Here is a 24,269-nt window from a genome sequence, read left to right as displayed (position 1 = left end):
CAGTGTCCAGTGTTTTCTCTGTCCAGAAAACGCTCTCAGTGTGCCCTCCTTTTTTCAGTCCCCATAAATTCAGCTATTGTCTTATGTTACACACATTATTTCACTTTTAAGGAAATCCTATGGATGATTTTATGCAACACATTTTTCCTATGGCATCGTTTGCTTAACATTCAAGGGAAACCTTTGCATTTGGGGTATTATGTAACTGATAATTAGTTACTTGGTAATAACACTGACTTGTCTTTTTTAAAAAGCTGTTAATCATTCAAATAATTAACCCTTACTGGTCACAAACAAAATGTTACATGACTATCTTCAAAGTTAGAACTAGAGTGAGATACATGAAATAATATTTAGTACGAAAGCACACCGACTTCTAACACTGAAAAAGTAGCATGTTTCTAATGACAACGCAAACAGAAAAATCAGTTACTTCCCCAACGGACCTTTTTCAAAGCAGACACATTGATATGAAATAAAGTTAGCCAGCAACAATAATAATTATGGTTCCATTACATTCAGTACAAAGAGTCAATGTGCTGCTATTGTGGGTGTTGGTTCACTGTCAATGCTCTGCTAAACTAAATGGAATGGGACCTTAATTAGCATAGCATAGCATAGCATTCATATCAATATGGCCACTTTGGAAAAGATCCTTTTATCTATTCTATTTGTCTCAGGCCACTGTGAAACTTCAAAATAAAGACAATGAAACAGATCAAAAGTTTTTTTTAATTATTTGTTTTTGCACTGAAATTTACATTCATATTAGTATGATGTAATTTGGTACAGTAAACACTGCTGATGTGAGGTTTGGTAATCCTCCCTCTTTATACTATGATCATACTGCCAAAGAGAGTTCCAACTGAATTTCAAGCATCAGTTCATTTAATTTTTTTTTTTTTCTGACTTAGGTTTACTGGCCCCTCGCGCTGGAATTTGAACAAAATGTCAAAATGCAAAACAGAAGCAACAACTTCAGCTCTGCCTTCAGAGGAAGAAGGAAACGAAAAAGTAACAAGAAAAAGACAGACCGAACAGACAAATGATAAACACATACCGCTTAACAACAGAGAGGATATATATATATATATTTGTAAAAGCACATTCGTATTAATAATAGATGCTTTGGAATGAAAACAGCAACAAAGAGGCTCACTGTGATCAACCAACAACTGTCCCACTCAGCACATTCCACTTATATATTATCTGAAATTCTTTCACTTGTGCCATTTAATATGCATGAATACATGTCATTATAACCCCAACCCAACCTCAAAAAAACAAAACAAAACAACATAATAAATAAGAAAACAGGTGATTTGATTGGTCCATGAGGTAAAATATGAAATAAAAAACAAAGGAAAAAAGAGCAAAAAAAGTTGGAAAGATTTTTGAAAAGACAAACATCCACAAAAAGAAAAGCTAAATTGAAAAACAAATTTCAATTAAATCAATAAAAGATTGTGACTGCAGAAAAGAAAGCATGGTGTCCAACAAGGATTTTATTATCTTCCGCCACAAAGAAACACACGCTCACTCATACACTCACACAACCATTCACACAGTCAAGCATGAAGCCCAATAACAAATCACTTGCCCAGGCTGTGATCTTAACAAAGCCACTTGATGGATGATAATTTTTCGTTATTTACACTGAAGTGATAATTAACTAACAAAAGGAACCCAAATAATAGCAGAAAAAGTAAAACCAAGAGCAAAATCACCGTATTCTCTTTTCATCCCTTCACTTTTTGATCTCCTCCTATGCACTGACAGAAAAAAAGTCCACTGAACGAGGGTGCTGGAGGTGGGCGGGGCTTACAGAGACAAAGAGAGGGGTTGATAATGAACGTGATGATGGAAATGCTGCAAGAGCGCTGAGAAAAGGCATGTAGTCTGCCACTCGGTGTGATCTTCTTCGTCTCTGCTACAAGAAAAAGAGCACTTCAACGCTTCTTTAAGAGCTCCCGCCCAGTTGGACTACCCTGGTTTGAATTTAAACACACCTGCCTCCTGTAATGTTTAGAGGTTTGGTGTGGGAGAGCATGCAGTTAGCTACACGATATATAGCCTGAGTGGGTGGAATTAAAAGAGCACTTCAAAAAACAACAGACTGCCCGCTCAGGTTTATATGGGGCTCAGAAACAAGTTGTCAGAAGTTCAAAGTTCAGGATGCAGGTTTTCAACATGGATCTGAGGAGTGTACAGTATGTAGCAGTAACTGTGATGGTAGAAGCAGCACTAGTAGTGTTCAGCAGGCAATAGTCTTTGTCTTTCTGGGAAGGAAATGGCTCAAGAGCAAACCCAACCAAGTGTTGTTGATCCCTAAAGGTGCAGCAGTCGCAATTCAAAGTATTACTGGGGTATTACCAACAGACAGGGAAGCTTGAATCCTGCTTCTGTGTTACAGGCAGGATAGGAGGTGTTTTCAAACCATTGGTTGCTGTGGCTGGTATATTCCAAAATTCATTGGCAATATTTACTTTTTCTGAGGCAACTAAGCTTAAAAACTTAACATTCAAATGTTTTGCAGATGTCCATGTTGGCTAACATGCTGAAAAACTCATTTTTGAACGACCAGTCTGCTAAATGACTGGTTGTTTGCAAAAGTGCCAGGCTCAAATGTCAAATTTACCAAGACTTGCCAGTATTTACCAGCATTTTTTAGTGTAGGGTCATTTCATCTTTTTGTCTTAATATCGCTGTCATGAAAGTCACCCTGGGTGATTTTAGAAGTCTTTGTTTTGTCTGATTTCCATTTTCTCTTCTTCATGTGATTGTCACCCATTCCTCCCTCCTGATGTTTGCAGCACCACTCAGGCAGTCGTACAGGTAGGCAGTGAGTTTAAGAACTATCACAATGTTTATTGAACAGGCTCTTCAAGAACCAGTGAGGAGATTTCCACTACAGCCGGCCGGACACAGGGCAAACTGTCTTTTTTTTCTCGACTGTAGAAACAGAAGAAAGTAAAGAAGGACGAAGGGAGTGAAGGGAATGATAGAGAGGACACCTCTCAGAGGCTCTGCGCCCCCTAAGGCCCAATGTGGGCTCAGTCCTGTCCAATCTGGCCCCGTCTAACCCTCTGTTTTGGTTAGGCCAAATCCAGTCCAGTCTGGTCTGGTCTGGTCTAGCTGGGATCCAGACCAGGGTTTTAAAAGAGTGCTTTGGATCCCTGGTTCTCAAACTCTGACCAGGCGTCGTTCAGTTCCATGAAGATCATCTTAGCGTACTGTTCATAAGGCTTTCCTGTCGCCTGCAGAAAGAGAGAGCAGACATTTGCAAATCAAAAGTTAGGAAGAAAAAAAAAAAGACTAGTTAAGATGAGAGTTGACATATTTGTTAATCATGCTGAAAATAATATTTATGTCTTAGGTTTTAATGCCTGCCCTGGCTAAATGCATTAGCAGCACTTTATACTGTACCTTATCTGGATGGACAATCAGCACAGCCTTCCTGTAGTACTTCTTCACCTGCTCAGGTGTCACCAGGTCGGCCATGCTCACAGGCTTCCAGCGGGTTTCACCCTCCCACAGCACCGTGTTCAGAGTTGACAGCAGCGCTCGGATGTTTCGCTCCTTCCCTTCAATCCAGTCCAAGATCTGCATCATGACAATAAAACAAACCTTTACGGAGACCTGTCAGCACTTGAGTGTCGCCCTAGTGAGGCAAGACTGATTATCACCTGCCAAAGCTGCCTTATTGGGTCTTTCTAAGCGGGGCTTGTGACAAACAGAAAAGACTGATTAGGTGGCTCAGAATGCCATTTTGTTCCAGTGAAATCATCTGGTGCTTAAGTCAGTGAACAAAGGTGATGTATTCAGTGACCAAAACTCTTCTCAGCATTTTTTAAGCCTTATTTGGAGAATTTTTGCTAAGAGATATGCTTTTTCCAGGACGACTATTTAAACACGCAAGCACTGCTATTTTACTTTTCCAGATTACATTTATCCTGCTAATCCAAAGATCAAACCAGTAACTCTCCAGTATCATTTCATATATTCAACTACCTCACCCCCCTCTCACTCTCCAGGACCACATTTATCTCTGTCATACAGTCTTTCCCCAGACCACTGTTTTAAGCTATAATTGATAATTTATGGTAAAATATTTCATGCTCCCCCCGCCCCCTTACAAAGTTGATTCAGAAATTCACAGAATAATTTCAATGTACCTGTGCTGTCCTCTACCTGTACAAATGGCAATAAATCCCTTCAATTTATGAACAGTGTGCATGTTTTTCAGTGTGTAACATGGCCTTCACCTTTGCGTTAAATTCATTACCTGTAGTTTAAGTGGATCAATGTCTTTTGTGATCTCCTGTCGCCTCATTTCAGCGATGGTCCTCGGTCCCTTTTTATCAGGCCTGGAGGCGAAACCCTGAGTCGACAGCAGATCCTCAAAATCATCCTCCTTCACCTTCGGCTTGGGGCCTGAGTTACAACACAGCACAGAGAAATTAGGATCCAACATGGAAACTGTTGCAAATAAAAAGATATGAGTAGACTTTGACTGGAGAAATACAAAATCCTTTGATATCCCTGATACTCCTAAAAACTGAGTGAAACTACGTCATGTGCTGTAGCTGCATGACACAACAGCAGAACTGAGAATCAACACAAAACTGTACTTTTACGTTAACTAATTCCCATTAAATGTCAGTTTGTCAGGTGATAAATACCCTCCCCCCTACTCTGTGTCTCTTACCAAATCCAGGCCCACGGACTCCTCTCTCTTCTCTCCCACCAATGACACTGGAGAAGTTGAGGTTGTAGTTGGGTTTGGTGGACTGTGCGCCTGCAGCCTGAGATGCTGAGGATGGTTTGGCTGCAGATCCAGATCCTGATCCAGGCATCCAAGGTTTGTTCTGGGCTGAGGTCGGTCTTCCAGACTGCCAGGGCTGGGCTTGAGGCTTAGCAGAGGAGGGCTGAGCCTTGTTGCTAAAAGAAGGCCCAGAGGAACCTGCAAGAACCATGGGGGAATGATAGTTAGTTACATGAGATAAATTTATGACTTCATAATTTCATAAGTGAAGTTGTTCTTTTACCATTATAGGCAAATGGGTATCTGACCCAACCTCTTACCTGGTAAATTGGATCCCAGGTTTCCTAAATCAGCAAAAGGATCAAAGGTCTGAGACTTGGCCTTTGACATGGAGGCCACCCCAGAAGCTACAGACACAGAGACAATGTGTGAGCTACAATTTTCTGTGTTTATAATTTTCATGATTGTGTACAGAACAGACAACACATATTACGCAGAAAAATGTTCAGTAAACCACAAGCACTAGCTTACATGAAGTTCCTTCACTTACCTGTGTTGGTATAGTTGGGTTTGCTGGTGGTGGCGCTCATGCTAGCGGTGTTACCGGTGGCCCAGCTGTCCCACCCACCCAGCAGGTCCGGTTGGCTGGCTGATGATGTCATCTTAGGGGTGTCATTCACTAGCTTATCTGTTAAGACACAAACATCAATCAGTTGCATCAACAAGTATAACAATTTATTTTGTTTTACACCTTACCATTATAAATTGCTTGCAGCACATGTGAATAAAGAGAGAAATGTGACACCTATATTGTAGAAAAGAGTAAAAAGGTTTGTCCAGAAAAAACTACAGTTGGGATGTTTCCTGCTGTTGAGTTGGATGAAGGTGTGTGTAATCAACCATCCACTCAGAGACAATGGTGAGATATGATCAGGGTGCCCTCCAAGGAAGACCTTTTTAATGCCACTTAAAATCAAATTTAATGCCAGCCTCATAGTCATACTAGTAAAAGCTGGAAAGATATTATCGAAAATCAGTATGGATTTTAAGCCCTACATAGTAATTATTTATGATTACAAGTACTTGAATTTAATGAAAATTGTTAAGTCATACAAGAGCCTGCAGTCTTCAGAGCCTGGCAGCGCTAATATTACAGTGAAGAACTTTGCTGTGTGCAAAACTGTGCTTTAGCACAGTGCTGTGGCACATGGAACGTGTTTTGCGCTCTTTATATGGGAGTCCAAAGTCAGAGGTCCCATTATCCTCAGCTTTTAAGATTTTCTGATATAGACAGCATTGGGCCTCACGGTCATTACCTGGAATAGGGTTAACCCACTCATACCTTGAATTCTGCTACCTCCTCCTGTTAAAGTGACACCATTCTGAGGTGACGTGCTAATTGTTAACTTGTTAATAGCGAGGTGGGAGACGTTTTGTTTTCTTTCCTGACAACTGATCGATTCAAGCTAAAGCATGCACACTCGCTACGGTCAAGAGTGTAAAGCAATACACTAATGTAAACATGCCTGTTATGTCGTAACATCCAAGTCACACCAAACATATATACATACATACATATATATATATATATGTATATATATATGTGTATGTTAAACGTTTGAAAGTTATTCATCATACATTATGTTAGGGCATTTTTTTAATCCTACAAAAAAGGACAAGAAAAAACTTTAAGCTTTAAGACCTTTGTAAACAATATTAAATTCAAGGCTTCTTAAAATACTTTAAAGACCCCGTGGGTATCCTGTATGATGAGGCAACAGTGGAACATTTGGCACATGATGCTGAGTGATGTAACTGTAGATGATTAACTTACTGAGGTTGAAGAGACTTGAGTTGGAAGCAGGAGTTTGGTTACTGTGAGCTGAACTGAACCCGCTGGTGGCTGAACTATCAGAACCCAACAAGTCTCCGAACAGGTCTGGTCCAGAGGCCTGCCGAGATGAACCCACACTGGAGCCGACACCAGAGCCAGAGCCCATCCCAAATGGATCAAACAGGTCACCCATGGCTGCAATACACACAAAGAGGGAGAAGAAAATGCATTATGGATGTCTGGAAAGTTTTTTACAATACTGCAGCCAGCATGTTTTAAACCTCGACCCTCACGTTTTGAGTCTGGTGTGGCTGCACTAGTTGGCCCACTAAAGAACAAGTCTTCCTGCACTGCTCCAGTCTGACCAGCAGGGGGTGCAAATAGGTCGTTGAGGAGGTCACTGTTGCTGGACGCAGCTTTCATTCCTTCCTGAACCCCTTGATGAGGAGCAGCAGAGGGGGCTGAGGATGTGGAAGGAGGTGGAGGGTCAGAGTTCAACCCCAAGAGGTCAGCTGTGTCACTGGCAGGAGATTCCTGGGCTGCGGGAGGGGAGGTCTGAACAGGAGACGAGGGACACCAAGAAAAGACAAAAATGAATAGCTCTACTTAACACTGTCAGGGTGTGTGATGAAGGTACACTATGATACAATTAGCTGTCTAAAACATTTCCCCACCTGGAAGTCAGCATCAAACAGCGGTTCACTTGGGTCACGTGACAGTGGTTCCCCACTGGGGGCAGAATAAGAATAAGACTCTCCTTCTGATTGGTCACTCAGGTCCTCCTGGTCATTAATGGATCCTCCTCCTTGACTGTCTGAGGCATCCTGAGGCCCACGCACATCTACAAATTCGACAAGCTGGTCAGTGGAAATTTCACGGCAGTGAGGGCATTGGAAAATGGATAAGTCAGAGAATGTTTTATGGTTTCACTGGGAGAATTAAGGCAGAAGATAAACTTATTTAGAAAGGATAACCAGAATACTAAGACTGCATGAAAGACTTTTGAAGGTGAAATATTATCAGAGGAGCACAAATACTGTACCTTCCCAATCTAGTGTCTGGAAGAAGTTGTTGGCGTTATTGTCAGTGCTCACAGGAGATTCTGACTCTGTTGCACTGGGGCCTTCTGGAGTCTGAGCTGGTTGGGGCGACTCTGAGTCATAAAATGCTGAGGAACCTGGCTGACGAGGCAGCTCGGGCTTACCTGTAGTGAATAAGGTTTGATGTTAAGTTAAAATGTATACTGGAAATAGAAAAACTTACAAGTGAACTGAGAGATGAATAGACAGACAGTGAACCAAACCTAATGCCACCTACCAAATTTGCTGAGGATCTCCTGCTGTTCGTCACGAGAGGAGAAAAGGATCTTGGGGTTGAGGCCTTTGGTCTGGAAGCCCTCCCACGGAAGGGTCTTGGCGCTGGGTCTGTCCCTGGGTTCCACTTCGATATCCAAGTTGACCTGGAACAAGTCTGGGTACTTCTCCTGGATGTCACAGGCATCCAAGTCATACCTGACAGGAGAACAGGCAGAAGTGAAAAAGGAAGATATGGAGTAAGAGTTAATTAATTAAAAAGCAGCAAATCTGTTGTAGTTGATACTATTGTGCAGGAAAACAGTACTGCATTTCTCAAAATTGTGTACATACTTGGCAAACTTGACAGTGGTCGCATTTCTGGGGACAAAACCTGTGTGGAACTGGATCTGAAACATCTTCATGGATGCCATCTGAAACAAAAGTATAAAATTTCAAATTAGTTTTTGTCCATATTTTTCAATAGTGTTCTTGGATCAAATCTAAAACTGATAAGATACAGGCTGTGCTGACAGTTAAGCTGGTGTGTGTGGGTATACCTTGGCTTGCAGCCGTCCTCCCAGTGTAGATCTTGCATGATAGATCACCACCAGTACATCTCCTTGGACTGTCACATTGAGGGGAATCTCTGCTCTTCCATCCTCAATCTTAAAATCCCTGGAAAGAGCAAAAGAGAGATTGATTAATTTAAATAGAAACATTTCTTTTTACTCCTTTTATCTAGGAAAAACTGAAGGACATTCATTCACATTCAGTGTGTATATCAGCTTACTTCATCTTGTCGTACTCCTGTGATGTGGTGAGGACTCTCTCATCTCCAACGTAAACTTCACAGAATGGCCTGCACCCGTTACGCTGCTTGTTGAACAGCGGCACGGGTGTCATGACGATGGAGCGGATTACTATGGGCTTGCTGTGGGGGATGATGGGCTCCTCTGCCATCATGTCACACATATACTCTATGTACCTGCAACAATCACAAGCAAAATCAGCATCATGTATTGTTAGTATTTGTTAAATGGTGAATATTTTGGAGGAGGAGGAAGTAAAAGCTTGAAAACGGAGACAGAAAATGTGTGTGTGTGTTTACCTCTTGTGTGAGGGTGCTATACCAGGTGGGCAGCGTTTCATTGAGAACATATAGACAGCAGCCTCAGCTGTGGTGAAAAGGCGACAGAAACACAGGAAGGAGCAAACTGCCACTGCTGAAGCTGCTCTGCCATCCTACAGAAAGAAAATGTAACAATTAAAGATGTCTAATGTTTCTAATTATTACCTACTCATGTCACAGTCTTGACTTCCTTTTAACCCCACTCCACATCTGAACATGTGTAATAGATTAATTCAGTAGTAATCGGCAAGAGGTCACTTACCAGACAGTGTACTATACAGATGTTCCTCTGGTCTTGTTTGAGCCATAGATGCATGTTCTTGCACACACTGTAGAGACTGCGGAGGTTGGGGGCACGGCGTACCTGCCAGTTACACTCTGAAACCTAAACATGCACACACAAAACGAGATACATCTGAATACAACAAGAATCTGAGTGACAATGCTTTAGCAATAGCACATACTGTGGCAAAAGTAACAGTATGTATTACAGAGCCAAATAGAGAAAAACATCACTGACACTGTGGTTGTTCAGAGGAAACAAAGCAGTGAGCCACACTGAGACAGGGGAGTTTGGCAATGTTCCACTCTGACACACATCCACCGGCCAAAAAGATGCACTCATAAATACACAAACAGACACTTCATACCCTGTTGTGGAATCGAGAAGGCCTGTATGATCGTTTAGAGAGGTTGTAGACGGCATAGTGGCCGGCATGACGTGAATCCAGGAACAGACGGACGTCCTCAATGTTATTCTTTATCGCCGACTCCACCCCTTCTGCTGGGAACGACATGACTACACACACACAAATAAGGAGAGGCGTAACTTTTACATCAAAGGTTTTTCTACTTCTCAAATGTTTAACAGTAACTAATGACAAAATTACACAAAGTTGAGTATTACGGAGGGCACTATGCCTACCTGCTATTCTGGAGGTGATGTATGAAATATCCAGGTCCCCTTTTGCATAGCTGTAAGAGATGGTACAAGTAAACTTATAAAAGGAATTGATATACAACATAGTTGAGAGGAAAAAACATAATTACTTCAAGAAATATAAGAGACACAAAAGAGTTCGACTATGGTCTGGAAGACTGCATAAACACAGCCATTAACAAACAGCCTGCTACAGCAAACTGGTTCAGAAAAAAAGAAACTAAGAGGAACCATAATGTTGCAGGATGGAGAGATTTCTATGTAATGCCTGAATGGGCAGCTCTGCTTGGGCTGTCACAGAACACAGAATTTTAAACAGTTCTGATAAAGGCTGCCCTACAAATATTCCAATTAGACTAAATAAATCCCAAGTTTGTCTTAGTCTTTTCTTCTGAGTCTGTAATGGAGTGGTAGACTGATATTGTCTTTTCCATGGCAGATGCTGATATTTAGAGAGCGGGGAAGCCAATATTAAAACAAAGAAAATCGTGTACAATTCTATTTTCAACACACACTACAATTCAACTGTTATCTTAACTAACAATATGTTGTTTTAGATGGATTTTTATTAATTAATTAATAGAGCAGAAAAATACACTGGGTTATGCTGTGGATTTTAGAACCTGACTGGTATTTAAGGTAGAGCAGGGTACAATATGTCAAAGTCGAAGTCATTCAACTGCATTATTGTACACATTATAAAACAATATATATTTAAAGTTAACCAGCAACTGTATTGGATTAGATTTGCTGTTATTTAGGGTGGGAGAAACTTGTGTCTAAAGAAGTTTAAGGCCTTTTCACACCACTGTGCTGTGACTTGCTACTTCCAGTCATTTCAGTGAGCAAAAGATGCAAGGGGGAGGCGTTTTTGATAACAGCACTAGGGGTAAGTAACAGTTGCCACCGATGTAAGTGCACACAGATTTTGCTCTGCTGTTTAGAGTTCAGTGCACTTAACTTTTGGCTGTAATGGCCTGGCTTTTGTGGCAGGGACTGTGGAAATAGGTGGTACTGCAGGGTCAGACGGAAGTGATCATGGAGGAGCTGAAAATGCTGGTGTTGTATACCATGGTCCTACCCACATACAAGGACAACCAGAAGACAAACTGGGCCTATGACAGCATTTCCACAAAGCTAGTATATGTGCTGTAGACTTTGGGCACAGGCATTGCTAGATGTCAAAATGACAGATAATTGACTGCCCAACTAATCAGTCTGTCACTACTTTAATGTAGCACATGCATCTGGCATGGAAATATGCTCTGGAGAATCATTTCTGCCAACAGCTCCTTGGTGTGAGTATTATTGGCAGTTAATTGACAACAGTGACAACAAAAAAAAACAATGCAATATGATGCCCACTGAGAATTAAATTGTAGTAAACATAAACAAACTGTAGGCCATGCCAAAAAAAAAAAATCTATGCTGATGACACTCAACGTCTATCTGTATGGTGTCAGGACAGACAGGTGTTGCTGGTTAGGACACAGATAGAGCTAGAATGGCGATTTAGTAAGCAGTGGAGCCATATTAAAACCTTTAAACTAGCATTAATTCATTCACTCATTCATTAAGCCAGTCGTTCATACACTATGGATGAGGATTAGACAGCTAATGATACATACAAATTACATGATTGGTAGAACAAAAACAGCTAAATTAAGCCAACATTTTTAACAGATCACTTCAAATTTGTCAGCACTTTGAAGGATGGTCATTTGCACTGCTTCCTGGTATTCAGCTCTGTGAATACTTGTCTGACAGAGGTGCAATAATGAGGCCATCACTGCTACACCACCATCTCATTTCTAATTTTAATATTTGATTTTAATTTAAAAGTGTTAATGACTGCCCAAATTATATCTTGTACCACGTATAGAGTAGATATGTTAGCTGATGTAATTTTCCAATCGTTCGACACATCCATCCACGCTCTGCATTCATTCAACTGAGTTATTGAATGTGTGATGTTAGGATCAGCAAGCTGTGATGACGGACACAGCACAGCAAATGGCTTAGTCGGGTTTTTCTTCCTCTAAATCAAAGACAAACTACAGGAGCACACAGAGCAACGCACGCATGAGTTGACGCACTTCACCGACCCATATTTACCTTGGGTTGCTAGGTGATGGACACATAGTGGGACCATGAGGGATTGGGGGGGACAGAGAAAAGAAACAACAAAAAAATAAACAAAACCACCAAACAAATGGAACAAACTGATGATAGAACAACCAAATGAAACATCAAAACTTTTATGGATATGGACAGAGCGGCTATTAAAGGAACATTTTGCTTATTCTCAACCCTTTTAAACACATCAGTCACACAACCCACCTGTCCATTAAATCAACAATCATTTCAATGATTTCTGCAGCCTCACTGATTGCTGCAGCCACGTGTAGCAGACTAGATTATTCTCACCATCCACTGACTTATGTTTACTCCAGGGGTTGGTGAAGGAACTATAAAGAGAGGTTACCTGAAAAAGGGTTTGCCTTTTTCTGGAGATGAGCTGTAAAGTCTGCTATCAGAGTGGAAACCACATTTCATACAGCCAAGCAGCAAAATGTTCCTTTTAAAAGTAAATCTGGGGCCAGGGTAGGTATGAGTATGAATGGTTACATAGACAATTTGCAGGTGTACAACCATCTACATTTACTTTAGATTGATGCAGCTGTGATGAAACATGATGAATACTGACAAACATTAATGTTTAGAAAACTGTTCTGTCATTCGGTCAATGTCTGACATAAAACTTCCTTACAGGACCACGGGTGCATACTTTCAGTACGGTAAATTCTTACAGAGTTTTCCCATCAAAACTATAAAAGAAGGTAACCAAAACAAACATGGTGGTGGAATTGTCTAGGTTTAATAAGTGGCACACGGTGTATGTGATGTTACAGCAGCCAGTGCAAAATGTGAAAAGCTTCACTAAATTTTCAATTCTGCAACACATGCCCATGCTATGCTAGGTGAGTGAAAAATATTTTGTTTTATGAATTAAACACAATCAGTATTAACTGATCTATATTAGTTCATTATAATAATAATGAACTAAAAAGCACACAACTGAAAATGGAATATTAATAAATACAGCAAATAATAATCAGGGTATTGAGCACCTTACCTGGCTACTGACTGGATGACCTTAGAGGAAGTGTCCTTAATGTTGGTCAGGAAGCGCTCTGTTCCTCCCCGCAAGATATCCAAGAGGCCACTGCCCGACTGATCAGGATCGTACATGCCTATAAGCATTGTGCAGAGAGAAAAAAAAAGGCTGAATATGATAAATTTACATTTGACATCATCATAGCTTATTTTTCCTCCACCTATCTAGATTGTTTTGGTCTGAGTTGTAGAGCTTTGGAGATACTGACCATAGAGATGGCTGCCTTCTCTTGAATGTAATGGAAGTTAATGGTACTCGGATTGAGGTGCTCAAAGTGTAATTAAAATACATTTGAAAAACTCAAAACTAATGTGTCTTTATAGAAATCATGACCAAGTTATCAATGTAACACGCACATACCTGCACACTTATTCCATGCCACAAAAGGTTTAACAGACAATGTCACACTTGAATCTACATCAGGTCAAAATGTTCAAACAATGGGAATCCCACTCATATTATAATATTATTATAATGAATATGGGTGGGGCTCCCATTGTTTGAACATTCTGACCTGATGAAGATTAAGTGTGACATTGTGTATTAGACCTTTTGTCAGGGTCACAGTGACAACAAAAAACATTAAATTCAGTCTTTGCATGAAACAGTGTGCAAAATTGTTATATTTGTATACAAATAATTATTTAATGAACTGGTAAAAACATGCATACAAGATCTGTTTAACAAGCTATACTAAATAAAATTAGATAATCATGACTAAAAAAGAAAAGCTGTTGAAAAGTAAAATGCACATGTTTATATATACAGATGTGGGTATAAAGTCCCAAACATTGTACAACCCCCCTCACTTGCAGTGTGCATGACACTCATGATAAACACTATCATGCACATAAACACTTTAAGAAGTTGCCAAAAGGGATTATTTGAGATAAAAAAAAAAGAATGTGTTGGATGATTTGATGTTACAACAACAGGCAGATCACTCAGATTGTCTCAGCATCATTTATTGGCCAGGAGTGATGGCATGAATGGGCCAGAGCACTGGAGCCACTCCTCAAGGGACAGAGCAAACATATTCTGCCTTTCGACAGATGGTTGACTTGTCGTGTAGAAATCCTCTTAATTGACAGCACACAGCCTGCATGTGTGGGTGTATGCATGGGAAAATGATAAGCCTATTATGCTCATTTAGAGAAAAGGTACAGATAAACAAGGATTTTCTAACAAAGTACTGTCAGGACTCTTAAAAATCAAAATTCAAATATCCTAAAAGCAAAATTAACTATTTCCAAAGCTTGCATACCTTGCGTCAGTCTGCTACAGATATACGGAGGGGTGTGAGTCACCAACAATCACTGAGCCAATTGCCAATATGTGGTCTGTGGCTGAAAAGGTTGTTTTTTCTATTACACCCATTTTGGTAGGCAATCAATCCTGTGATTGCTCTTTTCTATTCTGTTCCAGATTAATGAATAAATCAACTTAAAAAACTGAGCATACCAGCCATCATAGCCAAATGAATGAAGCAGTAAGTATAACAACAATCCTGTTCTATTAAACTTTAAAAATGACTAAGAAATGAGGCTGAGAGTAAGATATCTCATCATGTTGGGAAATTGCAGTGTTCCTACACCTTTTCAAAAGAAATTCAAGCACTTTTGAAGCTTTTGCAGCACCTTACAGCTGTAATAAATTATACTTATACAAGCTTTATGCTCAAAATGATTAGGCCCTATTTCATTTCTTCATCACATTAAATCAGATGTTATTGTGATATGAACAAAATTATGTTTCATGTTTTAAAATGTGTGACCTGTCTGTAAGAAGATTTGGCCTTTTACATAACCCGGCTGAGCAAATATAAGACAGTAACTCAATCCAATGCTCTTTGAAACATCAATCTCCCGGCATGTTATTGTCTATTAGCCTCCCGCTCACTGTTCCATCAGAGGGCGAGATTAAAAACACTTAATTTTGTGCAAAGGGCAAAAACAACTAGGCAGTGTCTTATTCAAAATCCAAGCACATTTCTAACCTCGAAATCACAACATCAAAATTCAAGTGTTTTTAAGGATTTCCAGCAAATTAAGAACCCCTATTTACAACAACTCTACAAATCACAATTCAAAAGTTCTCATGATCATTTCTAAAAAAAAAACTGACCTAGTGACTGCAGGTTGGGTGGGATATGGGTGTTGCCTAGGGTGTGTGGGTGTGTGTGTGTGTGAACATGTGTTCCTGGCTGATTAGGAATGTCTGTAGGGGTTATAAAAGTCTTTTTCAATCAGACACAATTCATAAGACTGCTCTATGATTGTTTCAAGGTTATTACATGTAATTATTTTGTTAGAGTGCGGCATAAAAACTATGGATATGCTAGGGGTGCCTTAGTGGGGTATAGGGTGTCCTTCAGCAAATCAATGAGCTGTTAAATTTCAATTTGGAAATAGGACACTGATATAATGACACAATATTACTGCTCTGTTTTCAGAGAAAAAAAGAGAGAAGACCACCTAACTTTTGAACACATGAAAAAAAGAAACACAACAAAAAACAAGAATAAAAATGTAATCCAAAACAAACTCTTACCTGCACTGTTGTGGACATTGTGGATCTGCATGGGCGGCTGGGCTCCATTGTTGCCAAATCCTCCGTTCTGCTCCAGCAGCTGCAGACATTCATAGCCGTCAAACACAGGACGCCAACAGTAGTACGCACTCAACATTGTCACAGGTGAGTCAACAAAATCTGAAGCTAACAAAAAACTTTTTAAAAAGTGCAGCCAACACCTAAGATTTTTCTAGAGATGTTCAAAACAGATATGAACAAGGAGCAGCAACCAAAAAGAAGTTAACAGAAAAAAGAGAGGGACTTCATCAGAAAATCAAAGATATTCCTTAGAGATGAAAAAAGGTCATCTAAAAAAGAAAAAAATATTTAAAAAATACCAAATTACATCCCAGCAAAGAATAAAAACAGAACTTGGTATAAAATAATGGTCAGAGGACCACCAATAGTAGACCAGAAAAAGAGCATCAACAGGTCTTATCCTTGACCCTAAATGTTAAAAAAAAAAAAAAAAGGCATCAGAGATAGATAAAGATAAAATTATTTTCAGATGAGAACTGGAGTGCCTGGGTCTGCGCTAAGACAGCCAGACAGCCTCTGCATCTCGCTTCCCCTACGGGACGTCTGCTGTATTTCCCTCTCAGTGTTTCACTTCCATCTCTGCTCCTTTTCCTTCACAAGTTTTCTCCTCTGTGCTCTGTCTCACAGTCTGCCTCTCCATATGTCTGTGCTGCAAAGCAGCAGAGCAAAGAGGAGGAGGAGAAAGAGAAGGAGGATTATACTCTCCTTATGTCTAGCAGGGAAACCCCTTCTTAACCTTAATCAGATCAGCGATCGCCAAATCTGCCTTCACTCTGCACACATTTTATCCTTATCAGGATTCAGTTTGGTAAGATATTGATGGAGATGCCGAAGAACTCTTCAGTTCACTGAACCGTTCTGGAGAACTGCATCAATTTACAAAAGATGAAAGTGTCTGCAGCACTTCAGCACGGGAAAAAACTGATATTCCTGCAGTGGTAACCAGTGTAAAATCTTTAAAAAAAAAGAGATAAAACACTTAAGTATTCATACTTTTAATCGAGCTAGAAATATAGGCCAAAATACAGAGACTGGCTTAACTATATCTCAGCTGTGTGAACACTGTGCACCAGAAAGTTGTTGAAACAAAGAATAACAACCGTAAATCTGGATTTTTTTGACATTAAAATCACCTTTATATACTATAAATCGCAACTGCGGTGGAGGATTTGGTGATAAGTAGCAGGATTTGTGGATTTGTGGTAAGAATCATAAGAGGCTATGGCTGCTTAGTTGGTCATGGCCAGATACCATGCAGAGAAAATGCTTTTCTTCTCCAAAATCTTTGCTAGACTCTTAAATCTGATTGTGCTGATTAACTACTGTGGGTGGTAGATGAAAAAAATGCTCTCTGCCTTCACAGTCACAATGTCACCCAAAGTATTGCTTCACTACTGAAGTGTTGGCATCACTTCAGTAGCTTGTTTTTAAACTTAATTTTCACCATTTTTACACCCCTGTGTCTTTCTTTGGACCCATTAGGACCTTGCCAGCTGGGAAGAGAGGAGCCTGGGAAAGAGAATACAGACTCCTTTGAGTCCTCAACTGTGTGTGTGTGTGTATGAGGCCGAACAAGTCTAACCACATCAGCAATTTGAGGACACGATTTCACACACAGCGGAAGAAGCCGTGCGGTCGGCCTGTCAATAGCCTCTTCACAGGCTGGCAGGCACTGAGGATGTGCCCCTGTGTGCCCCCTAATCAACTTGTTCACTCCAAAATGCACTTGTTGAAAGCCGTCATCTTCTCAAAAACTAATACTCATGACCCACCCACCCTTCAATATAATGAAAGTGAAATCAAAATGAATCAGTTGCTAATGTCTCCTATCCATTATTATAGCAGGGCTCTGCAGGTTTAAACAAGGGGCATTTAATACTTTTTAAGACCCTTTTAGACCATTATGAATCCCATTTCATGTAGGACCTATAAGACCTCTTTCCATACTGGCAAATAAGTATGAAATGTTTATTGCAGAGTGGTTTGTGTGGGGTCAGACTGTGATGCTCCTGATGTGAATTCAGAACTATAATGGGTGGCAGGAATTGACCGGTGGCTTTTTACGGTGCCTTAATGTTTTTCTGACTTCCCACGCAACTCAAACACCTGTAGACCCAAAATTTTATAATTTGAACTTCTTACTCCTAGAAGTAGCTATTTTTTTAGACAAGAGGAGATGCCACATTAAACTGTGTGTGTTTTGATACATTGTGACCGGGCTGCACTGTTTACATGAGTGATTATTGGTTCCACATTGTTTTTGTATTGTAATTGTTTGTGTGATCAACACACATTTTCCCCCAAACACAATTAAAGGCACACAGCACCTGTACATTTAAAATACAGACAGCTGGATTTAGACTTTAGACTTCATGGCAGAAGATATTTTTAAATGCATTTTTTCTTGTCTCTTGGCAGTGAGAACAGACTAATTAAACACACACAGCCATAATTGCTCCACTTGATAGTGATCAGTTATGAAAACCTGTTGGTTTTAATCTCAATAAATAAACCAGTGATTTTCACTTCAAGAATCGTGTTGAAAAATAGCAAAAACAGCTGCAGAACGGTGCACTACTGTACATGTCTATATGCTAAAGATAGTTTACTGTAGTTTCACTTCTTAGTGTTTTTTTACTAGTGTGCTGAATACAACACACTTACCTCTGTAATGGGAGACTTGGGGTTGACATTGCGTGCTGCTGCTATCTCCTGGAGCTGGTTGACCAACTCTGTAATGGACAGACGCTCCTCTGGGTTCACCTTCAACATGGAACCTGGACAACAACGAGGAGGAGGAGGAGGAGGAGGAGGAGGAGAGGGGAAGGCAATGTTAAAAATCTGACAAGGTAATTATAGTAGTAGTAATATAATAAGAAGGATGACATAAGCATGGAGATTCATAAAGGAAGCAATTCATTAGTAAGACAACAATACTACCATTTACCAAATTATGGAAATCAAGTTAGTATAGAATTAATAAGTAACAATTTGACATTAATCACATGCACAGCAATTAAGGTGAACACCATTTAAATTTATATATTTTTAGGTTAATCATTACATTTTGTGCTGATCTTTCTAGGAAAATGACAGATTTTTCCACCAGGTGGAGCCGTTTAATCTAATTAAGTAAGCTTTAACAAGGTACTAGCAGCACAGCTAATATTCATTTTCTCATATGATTCCTCAATGGCATTTTTAGCCATTTTTACAAAGATGGAAAAAGTGCCTGTCGGGGTTTGCTCTTGTTCATAATATTAAATTCTGACTACCCTTTTGGAACTTATTATTGTTTTGTGTTTTATTTGTCTCTGTATTGAATTTCCTGTCTGTAACCTGGTGTTGCATTGCTGCTATTGTTTTCAGCAGGTCACTCTTGAAAATGAGACTCGTGTCTCAGTGGGATTACCTGTCTAAATAATGGTTCGATAAAAAATAAAATATGAACGTTATGTTTAAAGGTGCACTCCTAAACATATCTGTCTGTGAAAGTGACAGTTAATTCAACCTGCAGTGAAAAATTTGACTTGCAGGTGACAAGAGCAGATGAAACAAGAGAGATAGATGACAGGTAAAACTAGCACATATATAGAATGGAGGTACGTACGTATTAGGTCGTGATACACAGTGTACTTGGCGTCGTTCTGAGGGATGGAGTATTTTCCATTGACGATCTGCAGCTTGGCCCCCTCCTCGAAGGGGTGCTGCTTAAAACACAACAGGTAGAGGATGCACCCCAGGGCCTGAACAGGAAAGAGGAAACAATAAAGACAACAATAAATTCTGAAGCTGTCTTTCTTAATGAACAGAAAAGAAAACAAATCATGAATTAGTCCCAACAAAAGACGCTGACACAAAACACTGCCAGAAGACAACCTGTTGTCTCCAAACAACTAATGCTAATGTCTCTTAATGCCTCAAAATTATTGGTTCCAACAGGCTCTGCCTAACTCTTGGTGTTATTGCTGTGTGACAAGTCACCGATATTATTTTGTCTGTGTGAAAGAGGAAATACAAATTAGATTACAGACCTAACAACAACATATACACATATTTGTCATTTTCAACAACAGAACTAAATAATCATTGATTCTTCCAAACATCTACCAATCAGAAAATAAACCTTTTCATTATCTTGGCTTCACAAAAAATCATTATTTTACAGACATCATGATAGTAAGCTTGATGTAGCCACAGTATAGTCTTGGTCTATCCTGGATTATCTGTGACACTGAGGAATAGAATATAAAAACAAAACAAAAACAATAAAAATAAAAAGGTAAAAGCTCTGACCCAGATATCCTGTTTCTCATTGATGGGGAAGTTGGAGTAGAGATCAATCATCTCCGGTGTTCGGTATGCTGGAGTGGTGTTCCTTGTGATCTATGCACACGAAGAGAAAAAAACAAAAAACAAAATAAACACAGCTGTTGGACCACTGTGGGGTGTTTCAGTAGATAAAACCAGCGTTAAGTCTCCAGCTGTAGTCAACTGCTGGTAAACTTGAACTCATCAGCATTTAACCTTGATGAAACTGCTTTATTCTGAATATTCTTCATGAAAAAGACATGCCGTTGTAAGACCCACACAGTGAGCTATGCAAGCTTTTCGAAACGAACTATTTACATTGTAATGAAACAGCTGTCACCAGAGATTATTACAATTAGAGACCAGGAACACTGGGGACCTGCATAATGAGGTCATCTGTGGCGAAGCTCCTGCGCACAAGTGTGTGTCTGTGTGGTTATGGTATAAATATAATGAACCTGATTGATCAGTGCTTCCTGGACCTTTAGCTGTTGATTCAATCAAATGTTTCTGGTTCCTGCCTAACACCATGACGCCAGTATTACCACTGATCCACTGTAAATCTGAATGTGTTTTTTCTCCTCTCAGCTGAGGGAGTTTCATTCTGAAATTATATCGATAAAAAATAAATATAAAATATACAGAAATATAAGATGCATTCAAAGAAAACTGGCTGTTTTTTTGTTATTTTGCTCTACATATTTAAATGATTAGTATCTCAAATAAAATGTTCCAGTAGTGTAAAAAAAATGACTGCACTTTCTGTCTTTGACTTTGTCCTACATTCTCAAAACATGTATTAAAAGACTGGTGGTCGATTGATGTGGGTTTTTCAGTGGCCAAGACAAGATATTTAGAGAGCAGGCCGGCCAGTGGCCAACATGCACAACGCCAATATCAAAACAAAGATAACGTCTGGTATAGTTCCATTATTTCATGCACATTACAATCTAATATCCATGGTTATCTTAGCCATTATATGTTGATTTATCTGGATTTTTTTATTAATTCATGAATTAGACAAATACATTGGGTTAAGCTCTAGATTTCAAAATATGATTGAAATTTAAGATAAAGTGAGGCACGGTTCGTCAGAAGCATTATTTTGCACTATTCTACATATCATAACATAATATACATTTATCCACAATTAAAAACACACAATTCTGTTGTGTGTGCTGACATTTTTTTTGGTTATCGGCCTTGTTAGTGCAGGCATCAGCCCATGCTGATTATCTTAAATGGCAGATAATCAGCCTGATTAATCCGCCAACTGATGGCCTTTCACTATTAAAGACACCTAGTATAACATAATGTTGTTAAAATCAGGACCATAAAATAGACAGAAAATATCATGGATGAAAAAAGTGTATTCACTTATAAACATGACCGTTTGCGTATAGATTTCATAAAAACTTCAGAATTTAAATTTTTACTTCATGTTTGTAAACGCTGTGTTACATAGATTATAACAAGGTTACTGGAAAGAAGGAACACAATTATAAGGAAAAATTTCTATAATGTATTGTATAAGGAGCACCTTATTGGGATTAACCTTAATTGATGCTTGAGTGTGTGTGTGTGTGTGTGTGTGTGTGTGTGTGTGTGTGTGTGTGTGTGTGTGTGTGTGTGTGTGTACCTCATCCTCCACCATGGACCTCTTCTGTGCCGACCAGCTGTAGTCGGGGTAATGTGACACTGTGGTGGCACTGCCAAAGTCACACAGCTTGATGGTGCCCTGGTTACTAATCAAGAGGTTCTCAATCTGCAGCACATCAAGTAGGCAGGGGGTGAGCCGTCAATCAACACACATCTAATCACCAATTAGTAATAATACTAGCCACTAATTTTTAAGTACTGTTGATTGTTGTGCTTTTAATTGCAGTATCTTATTCATACCGAGGTGTTATATTTAGTTCATACCCTCTGGAGTACTGCACATTATGGACATTTCATCATTCACTCATCCACTGACCAAGAAGCAACAAACCTTGAGGTCTCTGTGTATGATTGGAGGCTTTTGTTTGTGCATGTGCTGCACAGCGCGGCACGTCTGGTAGAGGATTTTCAGCACAGTGTCACATGACAGAGGAGCCCTCTGCTCTACTCGCTTTATAAAGTCCACCAGCTGACCTGAAGCAGGAGAGATACACAGATATGAGTGAATGAATGAGGATCCATCAGTCAAAGTGAAAGTAACACCTGCCAGTGACCACATGCCCTTTGTCTGTTGATTCCATATTGTCTGATGAAACAAGAGAAAAAATAAACCCTGCAGATAAAAGTTTTGTATCATGCCACAGCATAGTAGCTCAAATAATGAAAAGCTGCTTCACACAAATCAAATAAATGTTTGAATAGAAGAAATTTTCAAGGGTACGTCATGAGTGGCTTACAAAGCTGAAAAAAAACTACTGAATGAAAACAGTCTGTTGTAAATCAACAGTCGGACTGAACAGAAAGGAAGCAGAGCAGGAAGTAGAAAAGCCGCAGATGGGAAACCGTTTCATCACGAGTGTCTTCCAGTGAAAGTTGCTGAGAAATGGTTCTGTTGAATCAGATCTACTGCAGTCTAGTTTGACAAGTAAGTGCTGATTCGGTGAAGACAGTGAACAAAAGATAAGATAAAAGACAAAGTAAAATGTGTAATGCGAATGTGTATTTACCTTTACACAACTCTGTGAGGATCAGGAACTCAGCCTGTCCGGTGTCTGACTCCTCCTTACTGATGGAGGCAGCAGAGCAGAACTGAACCATGTTGGGATGACCCGACAGCTTTTTCTGTGGAGCACATAGGTCAAGGAATATACAGCATAAAACACTGTGTACTGTGTTGTCAAGCCTGGCCTTTCAGAATCTCAAAAAGAAATCACCAGTTATCCTCCAGTGACAAAGCTGGTAGAATTTACCTGTGGCTTGTTGAATCTATCTATGTAAGTAGACCTGAAATCCTATATAATCTGGCTAAGCATATACAAAACAATTACTTGACAAATAACTTTAAACAAACACTCATTAATACAACAACCTCCCAGCATGCTGTCGCCTGGTAGCATCCCACTCACTGTTTCAAAGGGCACACATCAACAAAGACAGAGAGATCACACTAAGTGTAGCCACACACACAGAGTGGCACGTGAGGCTGAAAAATCATTTTCATTTTGTGTGAATGGTAAAAGCAATTAGGCTGTCTGACTTATTTTATGAGAGCTATTTATTTTGAAAGTAAGGCAATTACAATTTCAAGCATTTTCAACTACTTTATCCAACATGCAAGTGTTCTCACGGATTTCCAGCACCTATAGGAACCTTCATTCTAAAACTGTACTGTAGTTTTCTGGTCAAACAGTGAAGCAGGAAGAGAGATTAAGGTTGAGTGATAGGAAGAATTCACTAGTAAACTTCATTATTTTTTGCCTCATCAGCATTCAGGGCATTACTTCGAAAACACAATGTTGCAACTGAACCAGGAAAAGAGTGCGTCATTTACAAATATCCTGTGTGAGTCCGCAGTCTGCTACTATTGCCCAACAGTACAGGAGATTTCTCTGCATTTCTAGCTGCTGGCCAAAAGGTTAGTTAGTTCCCTCCATGGACAGAGATATGTCACTGATAAAAAAAAATGTAATTCCATGAAATAAAACCTCCACAGACACATTAAAATACAATGGATGCTTAAGTGCTTTGATCTAATTCCTCCTGGCAGTCACTGAATAACACATCTGTGTATAAAACCCCCTCAGAATTACTTATTTTCTGTCCTGCTCATTGCTTCTTTTCAAACAAGGAACACACTAGAGTGCTTTAGAAAAGATCCACAAATGACAGGCTTTTATGTACAGAGCCACATGATATACAGCAGTCTGTGTTTGTGACACCACAGTGCTATTATAGACTTAAGCTCTGTAAATATACATTAGTTCCTGGACAGCACATTATGACATTGTATAAACCACAAGTGATCTAGTAATGACAGTACATTCCACAATCTTGTCAAGTCATGGGTTAAAGTTGCTTTTGTCACATGTCATTCTCAGCTCTGTCTTAAAACAGAAATATTAAGTGTCCTTTCATGCTGGTCTGGAAATAATAAAGGATACCATGAAGCAGACTTCCTGTATGATTTCCTTGTTTTTCTCTTCCTCGTTGGACAGCAGCCTCTGAAACAAATGCACACACACATCCCATTGGTTGATTGCTGTCATTA

At 39.6% G+C, this 24,269-nt stretch overlaps 1 protein-coding gene across 1 annotated transcript in view; it reads right to left on the bottom strand.

Annotated features, from left to right (window-relative positions):
- Positions 1-712: 712 nt before the first annotated feature.
- The window catches only part of gak (cyclin G associated kinase), a 30,138-nt gene continuing 6,581 nt past the window's right edge, over positions 713-24,269 (bottom strand). Inside the window, exons 3-29 of the mRNA XM_084728451.1 lie at positions 24,163-24,222; positions 22,729-22,843; positions 22,053-22,195; positions 21,702-21,827; positions 20,048-20,137; positions 19,362-19,497; positions 18,416-18,528; positions 15,692-15,770; positions 13,100-13,217; positions 9,949-9,998; positions 9,674-9,822; positions 9,286-9,408; positions 9,003-9,136; positions 8,685-8,879; positions 8,452-8,569; positions 8,246-8,325; positions 7,917-8,110; positions 7,642-7,803; positions 7,274-7,440; positions 6,893-7,154; positions 6,600-6,794; positions 5,316-5,453; positions 5,086-5,172; positions 4,709-4,963; positions 4,286-4,434; positions 3,427-3,603; positions 713-3,257 (exon numbers count right to left, since the gene is read on the bottom strand). Of these exons, the coding sequence (XP_084584577.1) occupies positions 3,156-3,257; positions 3,427-3,603; positions 4,286-4,434; positions 4,709-4,963; positions 5,086-5,172; positions 5,316-5,453; positions 6,600-6,794; positions 6,893-7,154; positions 7,274-7,440; positions 7,642-7,803; positions 7,917-8,110; positions 8,246-8,325; positions 8,452-8,569; positions 8,685-8,879; positions 9,003-9,136; positions 9,286-9,408; positions 9,674-9,822; positions 9,949-9,998; positions 13,100-13,217; positions 15,692-15,770; positions 18,416-18,528; positions 19,362-19,497; positions 20,048-20,137; positions 21,702-21,827; positions 22,053-22,195; positions 22,729-22,843; positions 24,163-24,222 (3,717 nt within the window). The 3' untranslated portion in view covers positions 713-3,155. The remainder of the gene's footprint in view (positions 3,258-3,426; positions 3,604-4,285; positions 4,435-4,708; positions 4,964-5,085; positions 5,173-5,315; positions 5,454-6,599; positions 6,795-6,892; positions 7,155-7,273; positions 7,441-7,641; positions 7,804-7,916; positions 8,111-8,245; positions 8,326-8,451; positions 8,570-8,684; positions 8,880-9,002; positions 9,137-9,285; positions 9,409-9,673; positions 9,823-9,948; positions 9,999-13,099; positions 13,218-15,691; positions 15,771-18,415; positions 18,529-19,361; positions 19,498-20,047; positions 20,138-21,701; positions 21,828-22,052; positions 22,196-22,728; positions 22,844-24,162; positions 24,223-24,269) is intronic.

Source organism: Lutjanus erythropterus, chromosome 10 (assembly GCF_056507025.1).
Source record: "Lutjanus erythropterus isolate fLutEry1 chromosome 10, fLutEry1.hap2, whole genome shotgun sequence".
NCBI lineage: Eukaryota > Metazoa > Chordata > Actinopteri > Lutjaniformes > Lutjanidae > Lutjanus > Lutjanus erythropterus.
This window is presented reverse-complemented; position numbering and strand designations above follow the sequence as displayed.